The 24,745-nt window shown below is 45.5% G+C and overlaps 1 protein-coding gene across 3 annotated transcripts in view; it reads right to left on the bottom strand.

Moving 5' to 3' along the window:
- Positions 1–485: 485 nt before the first annotated feature.
- LOC119436521 (kynurenine aminotransferase-like) overlaps positions 486–24,745 on the bottom strand; it is a 70,891-nt gene continuing 46,631 nt past the window's right edge. The window contains exons 9-14 of one of the 3 annotated variants that reach the window (XM_037703386.2): positions 22,021–22,097; positions 19,470–19,559; positions 16,268–16,457; positions 11,154–11,224; positions 5,187–5,273; positions 486–724 (exon numbers count right to left, since the gene is read on the bottom strand). In XM_037703386.2, the coding sequence (XP_037559314.1) occupies positions 656–724; positions 5,187–5,273; positions 11,154–11,224; positions 16,268–16,457; positions 19,470–19,559; positions 22,021–22,097 (584 nt within the window). In that variant the 3' untranslated portion in view covers positions 486–655. Of the gene's footprint in view, positions 725–5,159; positions 5,274–11,153; positions 11,225–16,267; positions 16,458–19,469; positions 19,560–22,020; positions 22,098–24,745 lie in introns of those variants that run through there. The other 2 variants (XR_007464193.1, XM_049658354.1) reach the window with 2 other exon arrangements.

The raw sequence follows: 24,745 nt of genomic DNA, 5'->3' as shown, positions 1-24,745 counted from the left end.
GAATTATAGTCCCTGAGTTCACAAGGCGTATTCACTTGGAACGAATTCTGAGGACTGAACCAGTTTCGAGATATTAATTTTCAAAGTGTCCGATGAAATGCATGGGCGTTCCAGTTAACTCTATGCTTCAGTGCATAAAACAGCGTTTTCCTCAAAAAGTTAAATTCCAAAGAGACGTGGTTTCGTGGCTTTTGTCCGGAATGATGTGGAGCGGGCGTTGTCATCACCGCCTTCAACTGAAATCTCTATCAGTAATGGCCTGATCTTAAGAAGTCGGTTAAAACTCCTGGAGCAAGGAGTACAGGCAGTATACACTTACCTTGCGGCACAGGCAATGTTGTCGGCATGCGCTGTTGTCGCTTTGTATGTTCTGTTAATCCAGACACGTTCAAAAGCGTATTTAACGCAACAAAAGGTTACCGCACAATCACAGTTTGCAGCATCACATTTGTGTGACACATTTGCACGAATTCACCACAGCCACTTCTTTAATTATAGTTAACACACCGGTGACAAGCAAAGTAATAAGAATTCAAAGTGTAGCCTCTACGAGATAAACTCAGAAATGTAACAAATCAATCATATTCTTTAGTAATTATCAATGATTTGCTGTCATTGACAAGCAACATTTTGCCCTCACACTCCTTGGTGTGGTCTAATTTCCACTCAAGATTGTCTTCAATCCTTCCAGTATATCAGCAGCTTTCAGAAGAGTTGAGCTTTCCTTGATATATGAAATAAAGCAAAGAGAAAATTGAATTAGGCACGCACTACGCGCATATACTGGGTGTTTGCAAAAATGCGTCGAACGAGCACGAAGCGAGCGTCCTTAACACGCCATGATCTAACTCGCTTCGTACTCACTCAATGGTGAAGCGTGGACAGCTGTGTCACTCATGGGTGTCTGCTAAAGGCTTGACAGCTATGCTTGTTGGCAGTTAACGAAATTGGCCGAACTTTATTACGCTGCAGAAATGAGCAGCTACAGCCTTCTTCACGTCTGGAAGTTGGCACGAGCATCCAGGGTGACGTGTTCAAGTCTTGCATTATATATATATATATATATATATATATATATATATATAGACAGCTGTGTTACTCATGGGTGTCTGCTAAAGGCTTGACAGCTATGCTTGTTGGCAGTTAACGAAATTGGCCGAACTTTATTACGGTGCAGAAATGAGCAGCTACAGCCTTCTTCACGTCTGGAAGTTGGCACGAGCATCCAGGGTGACGTGTTCAAGTCTTGCATTATATATATATATATATATATATATATATATATAGACAGCTGTGTTACTCATGGGTGTCTGCTAAAGGCTTGACAGCTATGCTTGTTGGCAGTTAACGAAATTGGCCGAACTTTATTACGGTGCAGAAATGAGCAGCTACAGCCTTGTTCACGTCTGGAAGTTGGTACGAGCATCCAGGGTGACGTGTTCAAGTCTTGCATTATATATATATATATATATATATATAGACAGCTGTGTTACTCATGGGTGTCTGCTAAAGGCTTGACAGCTATGCTTGTTGGCAGTTAACGAAATTGGCCGAACTTTATTACGGTGCAGAAATGAGCAGCTACAGCCTTGTTCACGTCTGGAAGTTGGTACGAGCATCCAGGGTGACGTGTTCAAGTCTTGCATTATATATATATATATATATATATATATTGCAATGCAATAACGGAGACACAGAGACAGCACCCGTTCCTGGGCCGGCTGTTCTATTCTCTCCTCGTCGTCCTTTTCTTCTAGCGCTCCAGCGCCCGCCTTGCGAGCGCTCGCGGCCAAGTTCACTTTGTCTTTACACTCGGCCACGCTGAAACTGAGTTTCCGGCGCGCTTGCAACAAAGAAACTTGTCCAGGGTGTGAGGTCGTCGTGGTGAGCCATCCAGCGCGCAACCAGCTTCTCTGGTGGGCGGCACTGGCTGTTGCGCGCTGGTCGCAGGCCTTGCCAACTGTTCTTGGAAAAGGATGACCACACATTGTCCGATAATGTAGACCTGAACATATTGAGCAGCACGGGTGCCAGGGCCGTCGGCTCCGCTTTGTTGCGGTGGCCGCCATGCCTTGGGCGCCGCACTGATTCTGAATGGCGCACCTTCACTCCTGCGTGGATGTTGCGCTTAACTGGCGATAACACCGATAGGGGCAGCAGGGGTGTTCTCGGAAATAGAGGACCGTGCACATGGTAATGGGTCATTCTGGCAAATGGTCTTGTCGGCCGCTGACGCTTGTTTGAACGCCAAACCCTGATATCCTGTAGCAGGAATCGGAACTGAACGACGGCCACCGTCACTGCCGCTGGAACCACGAGGTGTTGGCGTTGGTTGCAGCTGAACACTGGAAGACACCGCAATACTGCCACTGCTCCCCTGGTGCGGTGTTGGCCCCGGGCAACAGGCATCCCGCAGTGAAGGCTGCCCCGTGATGCCTCCCCTGCGACCCGGTACAAGTGAAACTTCGGAAGACGAGCACGAGGACGGCACCGGGTGGAGGGGGCCTGCAAGCTGCTGCTGCTGCAGCCCAGGGATGAGTGGGACAGGGCTCTGCACCATTCGGTCCAGGCCCTGGTCGGGTTCTCGCTGCTTGCGACGTAAGTCGAACGCCGCCTCGTAGACAGGCTGGCGGGCCACCTCGTTGGTGGATGGCGCCCCCTTTGCGGCAGGGGTGGCGTGTGCCGGCAGTGGGGCTTTTGCGATTATCCTCGGCCCTCAGCAGCCGTAGAGCAACGGCGGCTTGGTCCGTGTCCCAAGGGTCGCCGTACTGCTGATTGCCCGCATCGTCGCTTGAACCGGAGGTCTGTGATTGATGCGGGGGCGGCTGAGGGATCGACTCGCTGCCGCTGTTGCTGAACCGGTGGTTCTCGGCTGCGATCTTCGACGACGACGAGCCGCAGCTGATGTTCGGGGATGTAAGGTCAGCGCAGGCATAAGGGAGCGGGCGGAAAGCAGCTATAAGAGCTGCACTCCATTCAAGCCAGGACCCCTGTTTGATGCCGTCGTACTTATCCCAAGCCTTGGCGGCACCGCAAAGACGGTTTGCCGCAACCTGCCATCTTTGTTGGTCTGGCCAAGCATGACGGTCACCCATGGCATTGATAGCGCGAATCCAAGGGATGACGTCATCTTCAAAGCCGCGAAACGTCGGAATTTGTATGAAATGCGGCTGCTGGAAGTCGCAGCGTATCATCTCCGCCAGGCTACCTGTCCATCGGCCCGAGGAACTAGGGCCGGTGTCCACGGACAGTGGGGTCGCTGTGGTAGTCGTGGCAGCCGGTTCTACCACAAAGGAAGCATCGACGGCATACCTGGGTGGCTGAGGAGTCGAAGAAGTGCCGGGCATGATATTTTCGCCAAGGGAAGCGTGGACGGCGTTCCCAGGCGTAGCAGGTCCAACACGGAGTCCTCGAAGCGCTGTCCCACCGTCTTCGGTAGAGCCGACGACGACAGCCGGTGAGCCAGCACCTACGGCGGGGTAGCCTGCTGCTCTCCCTGTCGAGACGTTGCTAGGGCACACCTGCCGCAGGATCGAAGCGGTAGCTCTCCGGAGCGCCGTGCGCAGAACTGTGCTGATCAGACTCACCGCAGGCATAGGTGAGCGGGCCGAAAGCAGCTATCAGAGCTGCGCTCCATGCAGACCAGGAAAGCTGATTGATGCCTTCATAGCTTTCCCATGCCTTGGCGGCACCGCATAGTCGTTGTGCTGCAACCAGCCATCTTGTGTGGTCAGGCCAGGCATGACGATCACCCAAGGAATTGATGTTGTGGAGCCAAAGGGTGACGTCATCTGGAAAGCCGCGAAACGTTGGTATTTCCACGAACGCCGGCGGCAGGTGTGCCCAGCAACGCCTCAACAGGGAGAGCGTGAACGGGGGAAGCGTGAACGGCGTTCCTGGGAAGGAGGGACCCGGCACGCCGAAGCACCGTGCGAGGAACACTGGAGGCTGGAACACCTTAAGTCAGGTCCGTTGTAGTCGACTGCGCCATTGTAATGCAATAACGGAGACACAGAGACAGCACCCGTTCCTGGGCCGACTGTTCTATTCTCTCCTCGTCGTCCTTTTCTTCTAGCGCTCCAGCGCCCGCCTTGCGAGCGCTCGCGGCCAAGTTCACTTCGTCTTTACAATATATATATATATATATATATATATATATATATAGGATCAACCATCTGACTTTTTGGTTGAATAGTTAGTGTGATTTTCATAATTACGAGGGGCGTCCTGAAAGTAAGTTTCGTTATTTATTTTTTTTTGGGGGGGGGGGAGGGCGGGGAGAGAACATATGCACCAGGTGAAACAAACAAAGGAATGACACATGCGCAGAGCGTCGAAGAAGAGAGAGTAGCAGCAGACCAGCATGCCTGAGGCTATTCGAGTACAAATCACGGTGACAGACCGACGTGTGCCTACAACGTGGTCGCCAATGGAAGTGCGTGCTGTTAACCGGTATGACTGGGGACGTGGGACTAGTGTGTCCGTCATCCATGAACGCCTACAGGTCATGCATGGTGAAGAGGTCATGTCTCGTCAAATGGTTGTTCGCTGGTGTTGCATGTTCTGTGAAGGAAGGCAGAGTATGGAGGATGAAGAACGAAGTGGGCGTCCCTCCACATCCATGAATGAAAACAACATTACTAGAGTACAGGACAAGCCGCACTCTCGTGACGTCACTTCCGAAACGATGCTGAGGTGGAGCAGGCTGTGCGCCGATTCCTTGCATCGCAGGGCACCGAGTTTTACCAGAGTGGTATCTTCCAATTGATTGCACGCTACGACAAATGGCTCAATGTCGATGGCAACTATGTAGAAAAATAGTGCAAGGTGTATTGTTCATGATGCCATGCTGTATTTTTGGGGGGCAATAAAGTTTTCATATGAAAATAAATGACGAAACTTACTTTCAGAACGTCTCTCGTACTTGTGTAATTACAACCTCAAGTGATTTAAAATGTATGCCTCCATGGTAGAAAATATTCCTAGGAAACCTTTGAGTTTACCCATTTTCCGTATTTTAAAGCAAAATCCAACAAATTTTTTGAAACAGTATCTATATGAACTTGATAAAGCAATATAAAAAAGTCACATAATGCCGTAATCATAAATTCTTCAATTTCGCCCCTCCTATCATAACTGTTGCAAACGCAACAAAAATATTGTAAAAACTTTTCATTGGTGCTTACCTTCGCGTAACAAATTCGTATGAAATCCTTAGCAAGGGGTTTGGCATCTTCACTATAGAACACACTACCAGGAGTGGCCATCAGCTTCTGAAATGTGTTTCTTTTCGTCACAGTCACAGACTTTTATTTGCAGCGTACATCCGCTATATGCGCAAACATGAAGGACATACAAAGCAGAAACGCCTGTCAAGTGCCTGTCTTTCATCTTTTTTTAAGAACTTCATGCGCATTTTTAAAAGCAATATTAGTGCGATTAAATAAACAGGTACAGGCCAGCTTTTCATGGCACACTGGAGAAGTGGCATGTGTAATTGATTTCTGAGAGCGGTGTCCTTGCTCTACATATCATGAACCTATATCTTCTACTCATGTTGGGCTTAGATAACAATCCATCGATCGCCGCTTGTTTTTCTTTCTGAAAATAAAACCTTGCGGAATTGTCTGCCCGACGTACTGAGTATTTATTTTGCCTGCTTTTTTTTTATTACAGAGGTCGCTTTTTATAGTGGAGTCATTCTATTGGTTTTATGCAAGTGTCAAGCTTGTTAAGAACTTCGGATAATCAGCATTCCGCATCTCTCCTCTAAAAAGATTGCCAGGACGACATGGAAAGTCGTGAATGTTATTGCAAAATAAATAAAACGAGGAAAATAAGACGAGCCAAATATTTTTCCACAATCGCAAGGTGATGGGCGAGATAAGTGCGAGATAAGACTCGTTAAAAGACAACTTCTCAACGTTTGAGCATAAAATGGCAAGAAATATTGCGAACATCATTTTTTCAAGAGCTAGCAGAATTTTGGAGAATGTTATTTCGGTATAACTTCAAATGTCTTAGAAAGAACTGAACTGTCTAAAACACAAAAATAAGCCTTGCTGAAAAGTCGCAAGAGAGACGTAAGTGCTTCGAAGTCTGAGAGCTGCTACAAAACCTCGAGGCAGACGCTTATATTCCCCTGGATTTTTTTATGTTGCAGAAATCATCATCAGCCTATATTTATGTCCACTGCAGGACGAAGGCCTCTCCCTGTGATCTCCAATTACCTCTGTCCGGCGCCAGTTGATTCCAACTGGCGCCTGCAAATTTCCTAACTTTATTACTCCACCTAGTTTTCTGCCGTCCTCGACTGCGCTTACCTTCTCTTGGTATCCATTCCGTAACTCTAACGGTCCACCGATTATCCATCCTACGCATCACATGGCCTGCCCAGCTCAATTTTTTTCCTCTTAATGTCAATTAGAATATCGGCTATCCCCGTTTGCTCTCTGATCCACACCGCTCTCTTCCTGTCTCGTAACGTTAGGCCTAACATTTTTCGTTCCATCGCTCTTTGTGCGTCTTTAACTTGTTCTCGAGCTTCTTTGTTAACCTCCAAGATTCTGCCCCATACGTTAGCACCGGTAGAATGCAATGATTGTACACTATTCTTTTCAACGACAGTGGTAAGCTCCCAGTCAGGATTTGGAAATGTCTGCCGTATGCATTCCAGCCCAATTTTATTCTTCTGTAAATTTCTTTCTCATGATCAGGCTCCCCTGTGGGTAGTTGCCTAGATAAACGTACTTCTTTATAGACTCTAGAGGTTGACTGTTGATCCTGAATTCTTGTTCCTTTGTCAGGCTATTGAACATTTTCTTTGTCTTCTGCATATTGATCTTCAACCCCTCTCTTACAATTTCTCGCTTAAGGTCCTCAATCATTTGCTGTAATTCGTCCCCATTGCTGCTGAATGGGACAATGTCATCTGCAAATCGAAGGTTGCTGAGATATTCGTCATTGGTCCTCACTCCTAAGCCTTCCCAGTCCAAGAACTTCTTCTAGAAGTGGCGCATGACACAGGCAAAAAAAAAAAAAATGTCGCCGAGAGCTAGGGGGGCTACACTAGTTCAGGTGCAACCAAATTAGGAAGGCCCACTAAGCTTCAACAGTCACTCCCTCACCAGAACAGGAATTGGCCTCCCTGGTGCAGTATTCGGTCACTACCTCCCTCATGACACCTACACTTGCAGAAATAAGGAACTACAAAAATACAGTAACCAGATGCCACAAAACACTGAAATGCCAGCAGTATTCTTATTGCGCAGCAGAGCACATGGCGAATTTGAGGATAAAAAGTGACGTAGTATAAAAAGAACAAAATACTAACAACCTTGCCAAGAAATCATTTGATTTGGTTCATTCGTGGGGGATTAACTTCCCAAAGAAACACTGATCCAATGAGAGGCGGCGTAGTGAAGGACTCCGGATTCATTTTGACTACCTGGCGTTCTTTAACGTGCACCTAAATCTAAATATAGGGGCCGTATAAAGTAAAACCTTCTGATTTTATTCCAAACTCCTGACGTCAAACTTACGCAACCGTCGACGCAAGCATAGGGCGGTGACCCGCAGCGTTGTTTTATAAGCCCAATCGAACGCTCTCCTCGTTTATAGGAGGTCACTTTGCTTTGAAAGCAAATGTCATTGCTTATCTTTAAAGGTTTTTCTTATCTTAGTGGCTGACAAGAAGCGAGGAGCACGCAGAAGCGGGGGTGGTTTCGGTTCGGTCTGATATAGCACAAGGAAAGTAGATAACCGGACGAGGAGGGCGATGCCGCCGTCTGTGATTGGTGCGCTTCTCTTTGCTTCGCTTTCGGTGGCTGGTCGAAAATCTCGGCGGGGTGCAACAGAACGTTAAAATGCCGCTACAAGGGATCCTCAGCGAAGAAAATTGGCGGAGCGTTGACCCATACGTGCCTCAAGGGCTCAACAACGTTATACTGCCACGCATTTTTTTTTCTTTTATTATACGCAGATAAATTCATTCTCCCCGGCCGCGCCGAGTAGCCAGTGCCAGATCGATCAACGGGTAGCCACCTTTACTCCTTTCGGAACGGGGCTGTCGTCGGCTATTTCGAAATAAAAAAAAAAAACATTCAGTTTTAACACGATAGGGCCCCGTGCTACAGAAAATCTGGTGTCGGTGTCGGCGCCGTTGTTCGTTCGAGAAAGTTATATGTAGGTTTATGTGTATGCGACGCCTTGCAATATTACATGCGGTATATTCGGGTTATATTGTCACACCATTCTATCACTAAATTTGCTCATACCTTGTCTTACATTCTTGACAAAGTTATTCCTTGCAATTTTGAGAATGACAGCCCCCAAACAAATGTCATGAAAGAAAACACCTACAGACGTTTGACTGTGAAAACACCTTTTATGTTAGATATTCTCAGACTGAAATATTAAAAGTGCCAAAGAAAAACGGAAACATCTAAATTGTGTAAATTTATTGGCGTGGCTGTGCATTACCTCCGGGATCGGCCCACACAAAAAGCCGCGTTTCTACCAGAAAGCTCGCCTTCGTGCATAGCGTTCGCCCCCAGCGTTTCCCCGTAAACATTACGGTTACATAAGCTGCAGTTGCAGGCAAGCATGAGAAGCAGTCAGGGATCTTTGATTATTATCGCGTTCCACTCCTAAAGGCGAAGCGTTAGCGTTTTCCAAGTGTTTTTGTTTGGCATATTAATACATCTTTTATGCGTACACCTCCCTTTGAGGCCGTGAGTTCTCGCGGTTGTGTGACGTCGCTCGACAGACAGGCGAAGTGGGCGCAGCCTGCAAGCTTTTTACCAATAGTGGAGGGCTTATGGTGAAAAAGCCGTGCAATGCAAAACTTATTTTTCCTTTGTTCGATCTAATCATGCATGAGTAGTGTTGACACATCATATCAGATGAGGTCTGCTATCTATAAGAAGAACATTCCAGCATTGCAAGATGAACATCCCAGCATTCCGGCACGCAATCTCGTGGGCCCAAGCTGATTTCTGTTTGACACACACACGCGCGCGCGCAACATGCTGTGAGTGTGCGACCGCTCAATTGTGAATAGGCGCACGGCGCCCTTTCGCTTGAGCCTTGGTCCCTAGAAGGACACTACTACGTATATTTCCGAGGGACGGTTGTATTCGAGGAACGGTTGTTCGAGGACGTTATTTGTGATACCACAGAATTCCGGGGTTAAAGCCAAACCCCACATATACGATTGCTGCCGCACGCAAGCGCGGGTCAGCGCGCCTACGCATACCGAGATGGTGCGGGACGGCTCGTCAGCGTCGAAGCGCGGCTCAGTGCCTATACAGGGTGTCCCAACTATCATGTGGGAAAAATACTCAAATGCCACGTAGCTGCACAGAACTAAGGTAATGTTGTTTGACGTTGCTTGAGATACAGACAGACAAACAAAGAACTTTAATGAAGGTCCTGAGAAGCTCTGTTGCTCCCTCTCAGGGAGGCGACGAAGCCGCGGGCCGCACCCACGTCGGAACGGGGAGACACTCAGATTATTTCTAATATTCTTCCTCATTACATAATTTGTCTTCATTAATTAATCAGCTTCTCAAGTATTATAATTAGATGAAAAGTGTCAATGAGAAAATTGTAGAGCAACATGAAAAACTACCGATACAGCTTTCTGTTGCTCAATACGTGCTACATAAAAGTGTTTTTTCGAGCGTGAAATGAGCCCGCGAATACACGCAAAGTGCTCCGAGCGGCCAGTCGCGCGGCAATATGGGCGCTCAGGCTGGCTCGCTTAACCACCGGCCTGAAGCAACGTCCTGCGCATAGTCAAACGTCTGCTATATGTACGACGTGGCTGGAGTATGTGCGCGCGCTCGCGTGCTCCTCTGACCGCGTTACGTGGTGTGCGGAGCCGCTTTTTCGTGCACCAGCTGGACCGACGGATAGTACTCAAAGTGAGATTTCACATTTTGAAGCGCTATGAATAGCTCAGTACGAAGCTATGTCTGCCAAGGCGTCTAGCTACCAAACCAGTAGTGGGCGCGCGCTGGCGCGCGTCCCTGGGGGCGTTACGCGTCACTTGTATATGCAAACCGCCATTCCTTGCGCGGCGTGGCGCGGCAGACGCAATGCGCATAGACGCGATATTGCGCGTGTCGGCAAGCAGCTTTATGGTCTGGGCTTTACGCTTCATGTCTCACTTCATTTTCAGAGCCACGTTTTTGCGTACTGGAGCACCTGAACGGAGCTTTATGACCGCGCTATAAGGACTCCTGAAATTGTTACCAGTCGAGAGATATTCGTCCTCCAAATGAGCTACGTTGAGCATGTCTTGCAATACTCCACGGAAGCGTTTTGTTAAATAGAGCTACGGGAATTTATTTGAATGCGCATTTTGCAGATGTATATCCTTAAAATGGTAGTTATCTCGCAATTGTGCCTGAATGATGATTACCCTGCTACAATTCCGAAGTTTCAACATGTGGCCTGATGCAAGTAAGTAAAATAATTACTGAAAATTTGATAAATCGTGAATTGCACGCCTGACTTCTCCAAGTAATGGCCGCGTCATGAAATTATCTGCCCGAATAGGCACAATATCTCACTCTCGCACACACGACTTTGAAGAAAGTTTGTTACAGGTGTAAGGCAAGACTTCGTATGCACTGGATATTTGCATCAAGCTCTACCGCTGTTTCAAGTGAGCTGTGTGCACGAGTGGTGTTTTTTGGCAAACAATCCGGTGAAGGCCCATGCAAGAAACATTACCGAAGCTCTCTTGCGTAACAGATGCAATATAAGTTCTGTGAAGTATACAGGCTGCAAAAAAACTTTGAAACAATTTCGCACAGCAACGCCACTGCGAACTGAATCAATGAGTCCCTGTTCACGCGAGGCCAAGCTTACTACTACTTTGTCAAAAACGTGCCCTGCAGCGCAACTTTTACAATGATACAACGGTTATTTTGGTCAAACAAACTTGATCGGAACGTCAGGAACAGTGCAAGGAAGCTACGAAGGAAGCACTTCGTCCTTCCTCTCTTTTTTTTTTCTCGTCCCGTCTCTGCGCTATTCCTCACGTTCGGATATGTACCAACCAAACCAAATAATCATTTTATTACAGTAAACTTAAGAGGATGTTGGGGGCAGCGATAACAAATGCTACAACATGACCTACGTACCTTTTTTCTGCACAACCATTCTGTGAGCTGGTGCTGCTCGTGTTCATTGCCTTGTACGTTTAGTTTTGATGCTTAAAGGAGAAAAGCGTATATTATCAAGACACTTGAGAGTTTGAATTGAATTGGAGAATAATCATTACAAAAAAAGAACATCCGACACTTTTGTAAGATGCGATTAATAAACTAGCCAGAAGTCCGACACGATGTTTCAGCTAAGTATTATACAGGGTGTTTCAGCGAACACTTTCAAAATTTATTTAAGGTTGCCTGTAGCAAATAGCCCAATTCTAGTTAATGAGCTGGTCTACACGAAGAGGTGGACATTACTTGCACAAAAATTGAAATGAATCCACTAATTACAAACATTCACTAATTAAGTTTTAACTAATTACATGATGGCCCATATTGCAATTTACAAATTGTAGCCGTGGAATTCGCAAGGCAGATCCACTTAGAATTAATTCTCAGGATGACACCAGTTTCGAGATATTAATTCCCGAACATTGCGGAGAAATGCATTGGCGTTCCAGTTAATTTTGTGCTTCAATGCATAAAGCGACGTTTTGTTAAGAACCTAACTGGAACGCCAATGCATTTCACCGCAATGTTCGGGAATTAATATCTCGAAACTGGTGTCATCCCAAGAATTCGTTCCAAGTACATCCGCCTTGCGAACTCCACGGCTACGATTTGTAAATTGCATTATGAGCCATCAGGTAATTACTTAAAAACTTAATTAGTGAATTTCTGTTAATTATTCGATTATGCATTTCAATTTCTTTTCCAAGTAATGTCCGCCTCTTCAAGTAGACCAGCTCATGAACTAGAATTGTGCTATCTGCCACAGGAAACCTTTAAGAATTTTTGAAAGTGTTCGCTGAAACACCCTGTATATTTGCCGCATCAGGGAATGCATAAATATATATTAGTTTTCACCTATTCTATTCGATGATCCGAACCTCTTGTTGCATTCGCCCAAGGAATTTCGATACAGGGCTCAGGCATCCTTACTTGGTCTCAAAGTAAGGAATGCACCGTACGTTAAGGATTCAACTTAGATGGGAATTCTATAATATATATTATTTGCTTGGTTCGCTGTCGGGGTTAAACATTCATAAGTAACACAGGGGCTGTAGAGAGATGCCTAATTGAGGGTACACCATGTTCTAGTGTGCCTAGTAGAAAGAATCCTTGACATCCGCAAGTTTTCTCGCTGGGCGTCTTCCAACTTGGAAGGCGAAATCGCTTCACATATTATGGCAGCCTGAAAAAACAGTTGGCACAGAGCTGGCGATAAGGATTAGTGCATTGGAATAGGTGCAGCGGCGCGAGTTCCTCGAACTCTTGGGTGTCGTTGGAAACTCCGCGTTCAGCGTGATTTGGAAGTGAGAAACGTGAGAAGCTGACGTGTTTTTGTTGAACTATTACACATGACGTAATAATACGACTTTTTTTTTTTAATGCTCGAGCGTCCAGTTCCGATTGAGGAGCTTAGAAGCATTAGGTCGCGAAATCTCAACAACCAGCTAGATACGGGTAATTGAGGAAGCGAACGTGTTGAAATCGCAGAATCGACGCCGGTTATCAATCAAGGTACATATCCACCTAATACCCTCATCCCGAGACTATTGGCAACTCCAGAATCCGCTACTTGTGTTGGCCACACTGTCCAAATGGCGACCACATCCAGGTTACAAAATGGAAGTGTTTTTGCGTAGCGGGCCTCCGAAAGGGGCAAGAACTATTTCGCGGCGTTGCTGCACCGGTACAGGTACGATACTTGACTGCTTTCAGCCTTCATACGCAACTCCGCACTGCGACTCGCGTTGTAGTATATCACACATAGCATCTCACAATATATAGGCAGTAAGGTCTGTCGTGCTTTCAGAAGCTCAATACGGATATTCTGCACTGAATGAACGAGGCTACAAACTGTAACGTTTCCTGGTCACTGTGTCTTGGGATAAAAACAAATGAGAATTCCGTTTCAGAGTCGGCGTGCACCTTTTTTTATAGTTAGCTGATACGTGTGATAATGGAGTCTGCGTCCGATGACTAGTGGTTGTTCGTGCTCGCTGTACGCAGTGTTCGAGGTAGGGCCCCGGCTTGGGAACACAACAGACACCTGCCGCCCGTAGGAATTATCAAACCCCGGTGAAACGTGAGAAGCGAATAACAACCAATCGGATCAAGTTGAGTTTTTTCCAACAGGTTTCCAAAATTTAGCGAGGGTTTTCTTTTGAGCAATCACTGTATTACTGTCAATGCATGACTTGGAAACGAATTGAACCAGTTGTAATGGAATTTCGCTGTGTGCATAGTGTAGAAAACAAACTAGCGGTGCTGTGCGCAGGTCGAACGCTCGAAAGCTGGAATGAGCGCTGTTTGCTGTTGCTTCTAAATTTCTTGCGAGCAAGTAAACTGACAATTCATAGCGTTGAATGAGAAAACAGCATCTTCTGATTGCACCGCCAAACTAAAGCATGCTATGAAAAGGTTGTGTCGCCTCGCGGCGTTACATATGTGTAATAATCAACTTCAGGGCTTTTGAAATGTTATCATTCCTTCTACCGTGCATGCAGACAAAAGTACATTAGCGAGGTGATTCCTGCTGTCTAAAGCAGTAGTAACACTGATGCTGGGGCATAAAACTAAAAAAGTTGTCGCAGTTTCACCTGAAAGGCGAAGCATCAATTGCGATAGCAAATTTGTAGAGAGCTATACGGAGTAATGATATTAGCTTTATCAGCTGTATAAACTTGGACATGCAGCAGCACCGGCAACACGCAGAACTATTGTCGACGCCGTCGGCGTTTTTTCCCGCGTTCGCTCAAAATGCGTGCGGCGTTGGTGACTGTTGCCGGAGCCTCTGAATAAATAGGCACTTGGTGCCGCAGCTAAACGTCGCCTCCCTTCCCTCCCCCCCTCCCCCACGGCCTCTCGCGCGTCGGAAGAAGGCGCGTTTGCTCTATACATATATGGTGATTGTAAAGGAGGAAAGAGACGCCTACTTCTGCAGCCCTTAAGGGAGCACGGCGCAGAACGCGCGTTTGTTCTCCGCCGTGCGTTCACTCCCCGTGAAAGCGCGCGCCCCTCGCGCCCTTTCACTCGCACATGCAGCGTTCGGCGCGCGGCGACGATTTCATCTCCATTGATGTCATACGGAACCTCACGGCGACGGCGACGGCGACGCCGACGGCAGAAATCTGCTTTTGAGTGTCCATATAATTGCTATCGCAATAAAACGAACAAAACCGAATGAAGCTTAAGCGTACATCACTGTAAATTATTAGAGCGCCTGCCTAAACAAAGTACACTCCGCGATTTGAAACGCCAGCAAGATGTTTAAAACAAATAAAAAAACAATGTTCTACTCGCCGGGAAGAAAGAAATCATCCCAAATGAAGTGTTTCGAACAAACCGGTATAGTATCAGTCCCCTTTTCCCAATGGGGAAGTTTCCTATCCAAGTCGCTCTCCGATACACGTCGTCTGCTTCTTTGGGAAGAAGATGAAATCATACATTGCTGCCTTTCCACCGCAATGACACGCATAATGGTACAAAACAAAAGTCTTTCGACATCCGTCTTTTTTTCATTTTCGGGCTTGTGCGCTGCGGCATCACGGCGATTTGAGAACTACGAGACATTCAGCGCATGCCATGAAAAGATACCCTCTTTCGCTTCAAGCTTGAACCTTGATCGGCTGTTTTGTCGGCGTGGTCGCTAGGTAACGAGAGTTTAATTGGAGTCGCGAATAGCACCAGCTTCGAGATATCCGACAGCAAACGTGCAGTAAAATGAATTGGCGATCCACTTCTTGTTTTCTCGGGAAGCCATACGCATTGCGGGACAAATCTACAAGAAACAGCAGCGTACATTGTTGCAGGTCCTGCCATTGAATAAAATTAGGTTTTGAAGGTGGTGTTCTTGGTATTGCAGAGACCCGTCAAGGGACCAAGTTACTGCATAAGTTCAGGATCCTGTGTTCAAGGAACGATGTGCTTAATATTAATAGCCTTGTTGGTTAAAAATAAGAAGGGTTTTCGTGGTGCTCAAACAGTAACGAACACTGCGAATTCTGCCTGGAGAAACTAAATTTGGCGCGTTATTTTTTACGTACCAGAGAGAGAGAGAGGGTGGGAGAGAGAAAGACAGGGCGGTTCGCCAGTGTAGGCCGGCTGGCTACCCTGTGCTGGAGTAGAGGGGTAAAGGGAATCAAAGATGATAGAGATACCAACTTAATGAGGGCTACCAGACATGCCGAGTTACTAGAATAAAATTTTAAAATGTAGATTTGAGACAGAATTCTAGCGAGTGAATGAGAGGCCTTCTTAATTTCAACGCGGAAAAGTTCTGAAATGTTGGAAACCCGTCATAATGTACTGCTTCGCTCGACAATACAGATAAGGAATTCATGGCGCAGAAGTACCAGAATTACTCGCTGTACCTCTGAATGCAGACACTTGATCTTGAGCTTGCGCTGTGTGTTGCTTTTGAGCTTGCGCTGTGTGATTGGTAAGTCGTCAATACTCATGCTTTTCACTATGCAGCGAGGACTGCGGCAGTTGCAGCGGGCGATACGCTTAGCGAGCAAACCAGCTTGACCAGTGCCAACCAACTACATAGCGAGAGACGCGAGTTGCGGCCAATCTGGCGGCGCATGCTCAAAACAGATTGTCTACAGATTGTCTTCAACTTGTGTCCAATGGTATACAGACGGTGCCAGCGCACGCCTATGAGAACATAGCTACTTTGTTCTACGCAAGTGTGCTGGGCGCTGTATGTATCCAGGGTTTGATTCAGTATATGTCGTGGTCAAATATGCATGGGTGTATCTTAAATTAATAACACATGCGGTGTTTCTATGCTTCGATATACAGGCCACAATTCCCCGCAATATCCAGGGATGACATTCGCAAGGATTTTAGGGCTTCCGTACAGTTTGTCATTGCCCGGAAGCCTTCACTAATATTTTTTTACAACTACTATTGGCTCTTGAATACGTGAGTACGAGTACTGCTCCGTGAATACGGCTGAGATTCCACCCCTGTTGAGCAGTACATTTACACATTGCTCCTGTTCCGAGACACAGGGTATGAGCAGTAACCCTCACCTAGATTTGATAAGTCACAAAAAATGTAGTAAGCTCCTTGGGGAATGGTGGCGGTCACGCCGAGGGATCCGAGGAATCCGTAGATGAAGTCGCGCTTCTTCTGGAGCGAATGGCACTGGCGGTTCTTCCAGTATCCTGTGGGATCTGCCGTCCGGCCCATTTGTTTCTCAAGACCTACAGCCACTGCTTCCTTCCTCATGGGTAGCGTAAAAAGAAATGAGGCGATGAAAGAAATGAGACCTGCATCAGGGCCATTTACATGATCGAGTAACGAGGTGGCTGACGAATCCAAACAAGACATACGTTGACAGCTGGTTCACAGGAAGATCGAAACTTGAAATGATCAACAATGGTCGAACAAGAGATGCATCTTGGGCCAACGTTTAGACGAGGGAACCTGTTGTTCTTTCCGAAACGTTGGCTTTACAGACATCCCTTGTTCGACCTTGTTATTGTGTCTGATGAATACGTCGAAAGAAACATAAGAGTCGACAAACCTAGCCGTAATAGTACCAAGCATGCTGAGTAATAATAATAAAATTTGAAATGTAAGCTTTAAGACGGAAGTCCAGTGAGTGCCTTCTTAATTTCAACTTGGAACACCTTCAAAATGGGGGAAATCTGTCATAATATATTGGCGCGGTCGACAAAACAGATAATGCATTCATGGCGTGGAAAACGCGGCATATCCTTCTGAGCTTTAGTGCTACTCTATATTGTATTTATTTATTATTTATTCAAAAATACCTTACAGGCTCAAAGGACATTGAGTAAGTGGGGTTTACTTAATACAATGAAAGCACAAGCAAACTAGTGTAGGACAGGGTTACAATGCAAGTGAACATCAAAACGCAACGTAACAGAGTAAATTGCAGAATGTAAAACAAGTTTCCAACGCAAGTGAAGAAAAAATGCAGCACAACAAAATACGTTTCCGAAATAAGCACTAAAAGAGCCTTTGAGTGCAAGTGAAGAAAAAAAAAAAAGCAACATATTGCAAAATAAACAAAAGAACTTAAACGACGAGACCATGTTACAGCTCTTTTTAACAAAAAATATGTACCTCAAGCTTGTGGCGAAATGTGCTAAGGTTATTATCAGAGGTGATATCATCGGGAAGATCATTCCACATGCGGATGGCTTGTGGAAGTGCGGATGTGTTAAAAGCGTTCGTATTGCCAAAGATGCGCACGAAGCTGAGGTGATTATGTAGCCTGCGTGACGTGAAAAGGGGCGTTCAAGGTGTAACGAGGCTATTTTATTGCTGTAGACGTACTTCTAAAACCGGCATAGGAGAGGCATTTGATGGCGAATGGCCAATGGTTGAAGGGAATGATCAAGTTTAAGTTGAGTCACACTTGAATTATTGAAACCGCGCCTAGCCAGTCAAGCGCAGGCGCTCATTTTCTTTTCAGTCTCTCCCTTTACAGCCAGCCACAGCGGACATCGAGGTGACGTCACTCCACTAACCCTTTAAAACTAACCCGCCGAGGATGACGAGGCCGCCTTTGACGAAGATAGGTCCTCCTATCGAAACGTTGGCCAGCCTTTCTGAGGCACCTTATCCCTGTTTATAATCCTTATTCCTCGTCATAGTTCCTGGAAATGTAACGGGCGGCTCTGTTCTGAACTGCTTCAAGCATGTTAATTTGATAATGAGCGGAAGGGGACCAAACAGATGAGGCATATTCAAGTTGTTGGCGGACGAAAGTTAGATAGGATAATTTGCGAACGTTTGAGGGGCAATGACGGAGGTTGCGTCGTAGATACCCTAAAGTTTTTTGGGCTTTCGCGCACGCAGCAGTGATGTTTTCAAACCAGGAGAGGCCTGGTGTAAGGTAAACGCCAATATATTTATAACATGATGCCCGGGAAAGATTGTCTCCATGTATGTGGTAGGAAAAATGGAAACGTCACGCTTACGTCCGAAAGAAATAATTTTACATTTGTTAGTATTTAGGGTCATGAGCCAGGTGCTACACCAGATAGAGATAATGTTGAGATCGTCCTGAAGGATCAGGTGGTCGTCGGGACTGTTAATTGCTCTGTATAACATGCAGTCATCAGCAAAGATTCTAATACTTGATATGTTATTTGGCAGGTCATTTATATAGATCAGGAAAAGAAGCGGGCCTAGAACGCTGCCCTGTGGAACGCCAGGCTTGGACCGAAACTGTTAATACACCGAAACTAATAATCTTAGATCGTGTTGGAACCTGTGCGTGACCTGCTCGGTAAGTGACAGTTTCGCTGGATGGGCGAAGAAGCATGCAAATGGGACACGGCAGTGTTCCTCACCGTGGTAGCTATTTCTTTCCCGACGTGTTGCTCTATATATAGACCTGCATTACACTTCCCCCTACGCATTTCTGGCGCTGTGCCTGGCAGACTATCGCATTTGTAGTCCCTTTGTCAGCTGCAGTTTTTATAGGAATTCGTCTAATTTGTGGAGGCACTGCAAGAGCGATCGTCAACTGAGCAGTATTTTTGCTCGCTTTCCTTATCAGTGCTTAAAACTTTTTAATTATTCCCTCAAAAGCACATGTCCAAGTTGCGGAAAGTAAATCGAGCAGAAAGCACGGCCGTCCAGTGTGTGGAAAGAAATCTTTGCTTTAAATATTAAGAACGCGCGTCGCCCGCTAAGCCCATTTAAATGTGCCGGCTCTCTATTGTCTTCCGATGTGCCGTCATGTCTCAAAAAACTCCAAGCCTGTCTAGGAGCCGCTGACTGGCCGCGGGGATGCTTCTTGGGCACAAGAGGAATAATCTACACCCTGGTGAGCCCAACAACCGATCTAAGTGGCGTCACTCAAAATGCACCAGCGTCGACGCCCAATGCACAACTTTGGCGTGTATCACAGGAAAACCTAAGAGAACATGTCAATCGCATAAAAAAGTGTGCGGGCAGCGGTTTGTCAGTGCCGTTTTGAACATATGTCACGCGACAGGCTTTGAGAAGCTCTCAATATTTTTTTTTTCGTGAGCTCTTCCAATTCAGTGTTTTCGCTCTAATGAAAGGACAATACAATTTTTCCAAATCTTGCTCATTTCCTCCCAGTTCTTGAGTTTTGGCCATAATTATTGCAGTAGAGCGCTGTACCTAAATGTTTCACACCTATTGTCAGCTGTTGTCGCACGATCTCACCGTGAAATGGATTTCTGCTCTAAAACCCGTTAAGGTATAAAAACAATTTCAGTTCACCTGCATGAGAGTGCTGACTGTGTAGATGCAGTTCTGGTGCACCATTTTTAGTCCTTTAAGCAGGTTCTCAGGGCCATAAGCCCAACCTACCTGTGTAAAAGTAGAAAGTCAGTTATGAGGAGTTATGAGGAGCTAGGCAGCGACAGTTATGAGGAAACCATTTTCACGCAGAACTTTGCAAGATGCGGAGCTGTCATCATAATACAGCATGACATACCGAATTTCCGAACTTGGGCTTATGTTCGTGTTTAGACCAAGCTGCGCTATGGATGATTGCGAGTCGGCCAGCATGGTGTTGAGACCCATGGGATCCGTTGTCCCAAACCGAGGATATGATAAACATTACCTCTCGAACAAAATGATATCGTATTGTGGTGACGTACAGTGCTCAGCGATTGAAACGCGATACTCTGACAACATGACGGCCGGCGCTTGTTGCACGCCCGGTGATCGCTGGGTGATCGCTGAGGGGGCCGAATGCAGTTACAACGCATCAAAAAGATTCTCGCTTTCATGTGACACGAAAATACATAATCTAAGTGTCACCAGTGCCCACCGGTGGCGAAAAAAAGTACCGGCCGCCATGTTGTCCGAGTATCGCGTTTCACTCACTGAGCACTGTACATTCTATTATAGTTAAAAACAAGGCTGCCAGCGCAACAACGTGCGTTGTCAGGGAGACGTCGATCACTGCTTTCTCTGGTCTTGATGCGCGCTGTAGGTAAACACCACTTTCCCAACATAATATCATTCCGTAATTTGTCAGTGCCTTCGTAATTACATTCATTGTATAATGATATTTGTCAAAGCCTGCTCGATGACTGACCTTTGCAGAAACGACTATTTGAGGAAAGATGATGAGACATGATGTGTTGGCGACTTATCAGTGCAAACACTTCACGAGTTGGGCTTTAAAACGACATCCTTCGATGCATGCGTGACAGGTTTCCAAATATTTCTTTAAGGTCACGCCGCACGTTTTACAGTAGACTAGCATACGTTGAAGCCAAGTGATACAAATTTATCATAAAGCAGAAAAGCGGCTTTCCTTCGCTACAAAACAAAAATGAGTTGTTTCAGCGATGAATGTTCGGTGCATTAGGATAAGAACAGTTGTGCCGCATATTATATAATAAATTTCGCACGGGCGAATTGCATTCAAGGTAGCTAGCATTCCTGCATTTTAAGGTTCCCATCCTATTTCTACTGTTCATCCTTCGTGGGTAAATTTTTTGGGGAAAATTTTTAACTTTCTCTTCCTGTTAAAATTATGCGACAGTTTTGGAGACGACTAAGCGTAGAAGCAAAAGAAAGCCTGATTTTCTCTGGGATTGGCTGAACTTGTAAGAAGAGTCTAATGAAAATAACAAAGATGTAAGGCTTGCTGTGCACCATGGGCAAGTTGCTATAGCGACGGCTGTAGAAGTCACAGTATCGGTGCAGGTAAAATAGTGCAACTTGGCTGTGCCAGGGGCGCTATAACGTAAAATGATACCGAACTGTTTTGATTCCAATTTCTGCAATCGGCCTCCACGATTGGTCAAAACATTTTCGGGCCACTCCCAACTTCCCCTGTCTGTCACGGGACGTCACGAAAACCGCGATAGCTCCCCATTTGATATAACCTGTACACACTGATTATGCATGAGCAAACCGCACAAAAGAAAAATAATCATTGCTGGTTTGACGCCTTTTCACCATTAGCCCTCTGCATTGGTCCAATGTTTTCTGGCTATGCCTACTTCACCTGTCCGTCACTCGACCTCACAAAACCGCGAAAACTCACCATGTCAAGTGACGTGTACGCGAAAAAATGCATTAATATGCCGAACAAAACTGAAACATTTTCTGAATAGCCACAGACTGCCCCATTCCAAAAGGAATAGAAGATGGCTGCCCGCCGATCGCTCAGGCCCTCGCTATTCGCACCTGCCGGTGAGCATGTATTTATTTGCGCATGATAAACCTTTTTTCGTGGCAGTAAAACGTTATCGAGACCTTTCGGCACGCATACGACACCGCTCTGCAACTCTTCCTTGCTGAGAATCTGTTTTAGTGGCATTCTTATCCTTCCATTGCACGCCGCCACGATTTTCGACCAGCCACCGCAAGCTAAGTAAGGCGAAGCGGACCAATCGGAGAAGCCGGCACCACCCTCTTCATGCGGTTATCTATTTTCACTGTAGCTGGCTCGGCCGCATCGAAACTCTCTCCACTAGAGTGTGCTCCTCGCCTCTTGTCAGCCAATTCGATAAGAAAACCGCTGAGTGTAGACAATGTTATTGGTTTTGAAAGTGAACAAAGGTGACCTTCTATAAACGAGGAGAGTGTTTGATTGGGTTGTTCAGACAACGCGGCGGGTCACCGCCCGATGCTTGCGTCGGTGGTTACGTAAATTTGACGTCAGGAGTTTGGAATCAAAACAGTTCGGAATCATTTTACGTTGTAGCGCCCCAGGTCTCTAATGTAAGCAGTAAAGTGACACCATCGCAAATAGTTTACAGTAAATATTTTTGTAAACAGTGAACAGTGAAGGAATTTATGAACTCACCCTCCAACCAGTAGTGCCGAATGCTTTCCCGGCACTTCCTAAAGTTATAGTTCTTTCCCACATACCAGGAAGCGTGTCTAGAAAAGAAATGCAAAAATCTTCAATTACTACTAAACAATGATGATTACTATAAACCAGGGGCAAATGTAAGTATAATGAAGTGTAAGATTTAGTAGAAATGCTATATCAGGGCAAGAATCCATGATCTCTCCAGAATTTTAGACGGGCCTAGCTCGGTGTCATCGAATAAACAGTAATTCTATGCCAGCTAATGAAGAGCTACTGAATGCGTTCGATATGTTGCTCCTATAAGTAAATGCTTCGTGGAAGCGAAATTGTTTCAAGAACTATGTGAACAGTTGGTCCTGACACAGTCACAATCGTATGTGTTCGTTTAGCAGAGTGCGCGTAATATTCCCAACATGTTTCTGTTTGCGTAGAAAACAACTGTCTAGGCATTTTGTCACACACATGTATACTTAAATGTGGTCGGAGAGAGTAAAATGCCCTGTAGACACGGTGTCTAACCGAGCTCGAACTGGCACTAAAGACCATACCCGTACTGGAACATTGGCCGGAACTGAACGCTATGCGAATAGATGCCTTTTATTACTGGGTCCTCTTTGTTATCCACGATTTGTGCCATTTTACTCCCTTCTTCCTTCCCCCACTGCTGACCGCCGTTCAGGCGTCAGTAGTAAATCTTTCTTTTACTTTTTATTTATTAGTGCCATGAGCATCGAGTGACACTCTTGTTTCTTGCGCAGCACTTCAGGTTCACCTCCTGAGACGACCGGGGACGAAATTCAAAGTAAGAAAATATAGAAAAAAATAGTACAGTCTAAAATTCATGGATTTCATTACAGATATGATACCAGAGCATAAGTTTAGTTACAAATTAAGCTACTGAAGTGTCTGGAAGAATTATAATTGATTTGCTTAGACGAAATTAAAAATAAATCAGAAAAAATAGAAGAAATAGTGCACTACAACATTCACGTGTTTCATTATATTTATTTATTTATTTATTTATTATTTATTATACATACTTTCAAGGCCTAGTAGGCACAACAGAAATGAGTGGTGTACATATGCAATATTTTTAGTACAGGACAAGAATGAAAAAATTGAACTATAAGGCACTTTGAACGGCGTTATTGAATAGATTTTTTCACAAATGGAGACTGTGGAGGCGGGAAGGCGGTTCCATTCCTGGCACTTCAATTTTGTGTTAATGGTCGATACGAGATGATATGTAACTGGGTGTGATGAAAAGGTTTTCTTTAAGAGAAGGGTTAAGCTAATATATTCTATGAAAAAGACCGAGACGAGAATACTTGCGACCTAATGAGAGGTCAGGCAGATCTAGTGTTCTTTCCAAGGACGTGACGCTATAGATATGATATCAGAGCATAATTTAAGTTTCAAGCTGAGTTACTGAAGTGTCTGGAATAATCAAAATTAATTAGCTGAGCGCAGCACTTCCAGTTCACCTCTTGAGGCGACCGGGGACGAAATTCAAAATAAATCAGTAAAAAATAGGAAGAAATAGTATAGTAGAAAATTCATGAGTTTCATTATAGATATGATGCCAGAGCATAAGTTTAGTTACAAGTTGAGTTACTGAAGTGTCTGGAATAATTGGAATTAATTAGAAGTCACCGATTATCGTAAACCAAAGCACAGAACACCAGCGCGGAGGTGAGAGTGCCCCAAAGAGACACTCATGTCAAAGATTTGGGTCACCTACAGTTATTTATTTATTTATTTATTTATTTATTTATTTATTTATTTATTTATTTATTTAGTTATTTATTTTTAAACAAATAAGTACAACTCAAACTGAAATTCGTGGAAAGGGCATGGACCTGAACCGAACCTCGACCGAAAAAAAAGTCGTAACGATTACTGGTTCTGGAAACGGAACGGCTGCCCGTGCGTGCTTATAATGCCAAAAATAGCAATGAGGGAAATTTCGACTACTCGCTTCCTCTATGTCCAAAGGGTCAAAGGTGGGAGCTTCCATTCATACAATACATTGTGAATTAGTGATGATTCCGACCCCACGAACCATATACTGCCATTCATCAGCAGCAGTAGCAGTAAATGCCTGCAGTACGAGTAAAATGAAATTAACTAACCTTGTGACCGTCAAGGTAACGATGCGTACACACACCGCACGTGCGAGCAGGATTACTTTTAACAGCGGAGCTGTTTAAGCCGAGCGTTAGTCCGTAACGTGCGAACAGAACTGTGGGCCGATCCTGGCGGTAGTGCAGAAAGGGTCCTAGCGCAATGGCACATATACCCCAGTGAACTAGCGAAGCTGGCCTGCGTAAGTCTAGCTCAGCATGGTTGGGACTACTTAAGCTTAGTCAGTCATCGGTAGACAATCGATAGCCGATATAGCTCATCGATCATCGATGAATAATCAAGAAATTCCGGAAAATGCTGTGGATGACTTGGTAGTGCTTAGCCTAGCCCAAATATGTGGCCAATACCTTGCGAAAGCCAATCGATAGCCAATCGATAGCTAATCGATAATCGATCAACTATCAATGAATTCTGGAAAATGCTGGGGATGACTTGGTCCAAAAGCCAGCCCAAAAGCCAGGAATCGCTAGGTGCCAATCAGCTCCGCTGTCTCTTTAGCATTGCGACTCCAGTGGAAGCTACGCTAATTTTTTTGTTACCTTTGACGTGCAAACATACATTTAAAAAATCC

This window comes from Dermacentor silvarum, chromosome 1 (assembly GCF_013339745.2).
Source record: "Dermacentor silvarum isolate Dsil-2018 chromosome 1, BIME_Dsil_1.4, whole genome shotgun sequence".
Classification (NCBI taxonomy): Eukaryota; Metazoa; Arthropoda; class Arachnida; order Ixodida; family Ixodidae; genus Dermacentor; species Dermacentor silvarum.
This window is presented reverse-complemented; position numbering and strand designations above follow the sequence as displayed.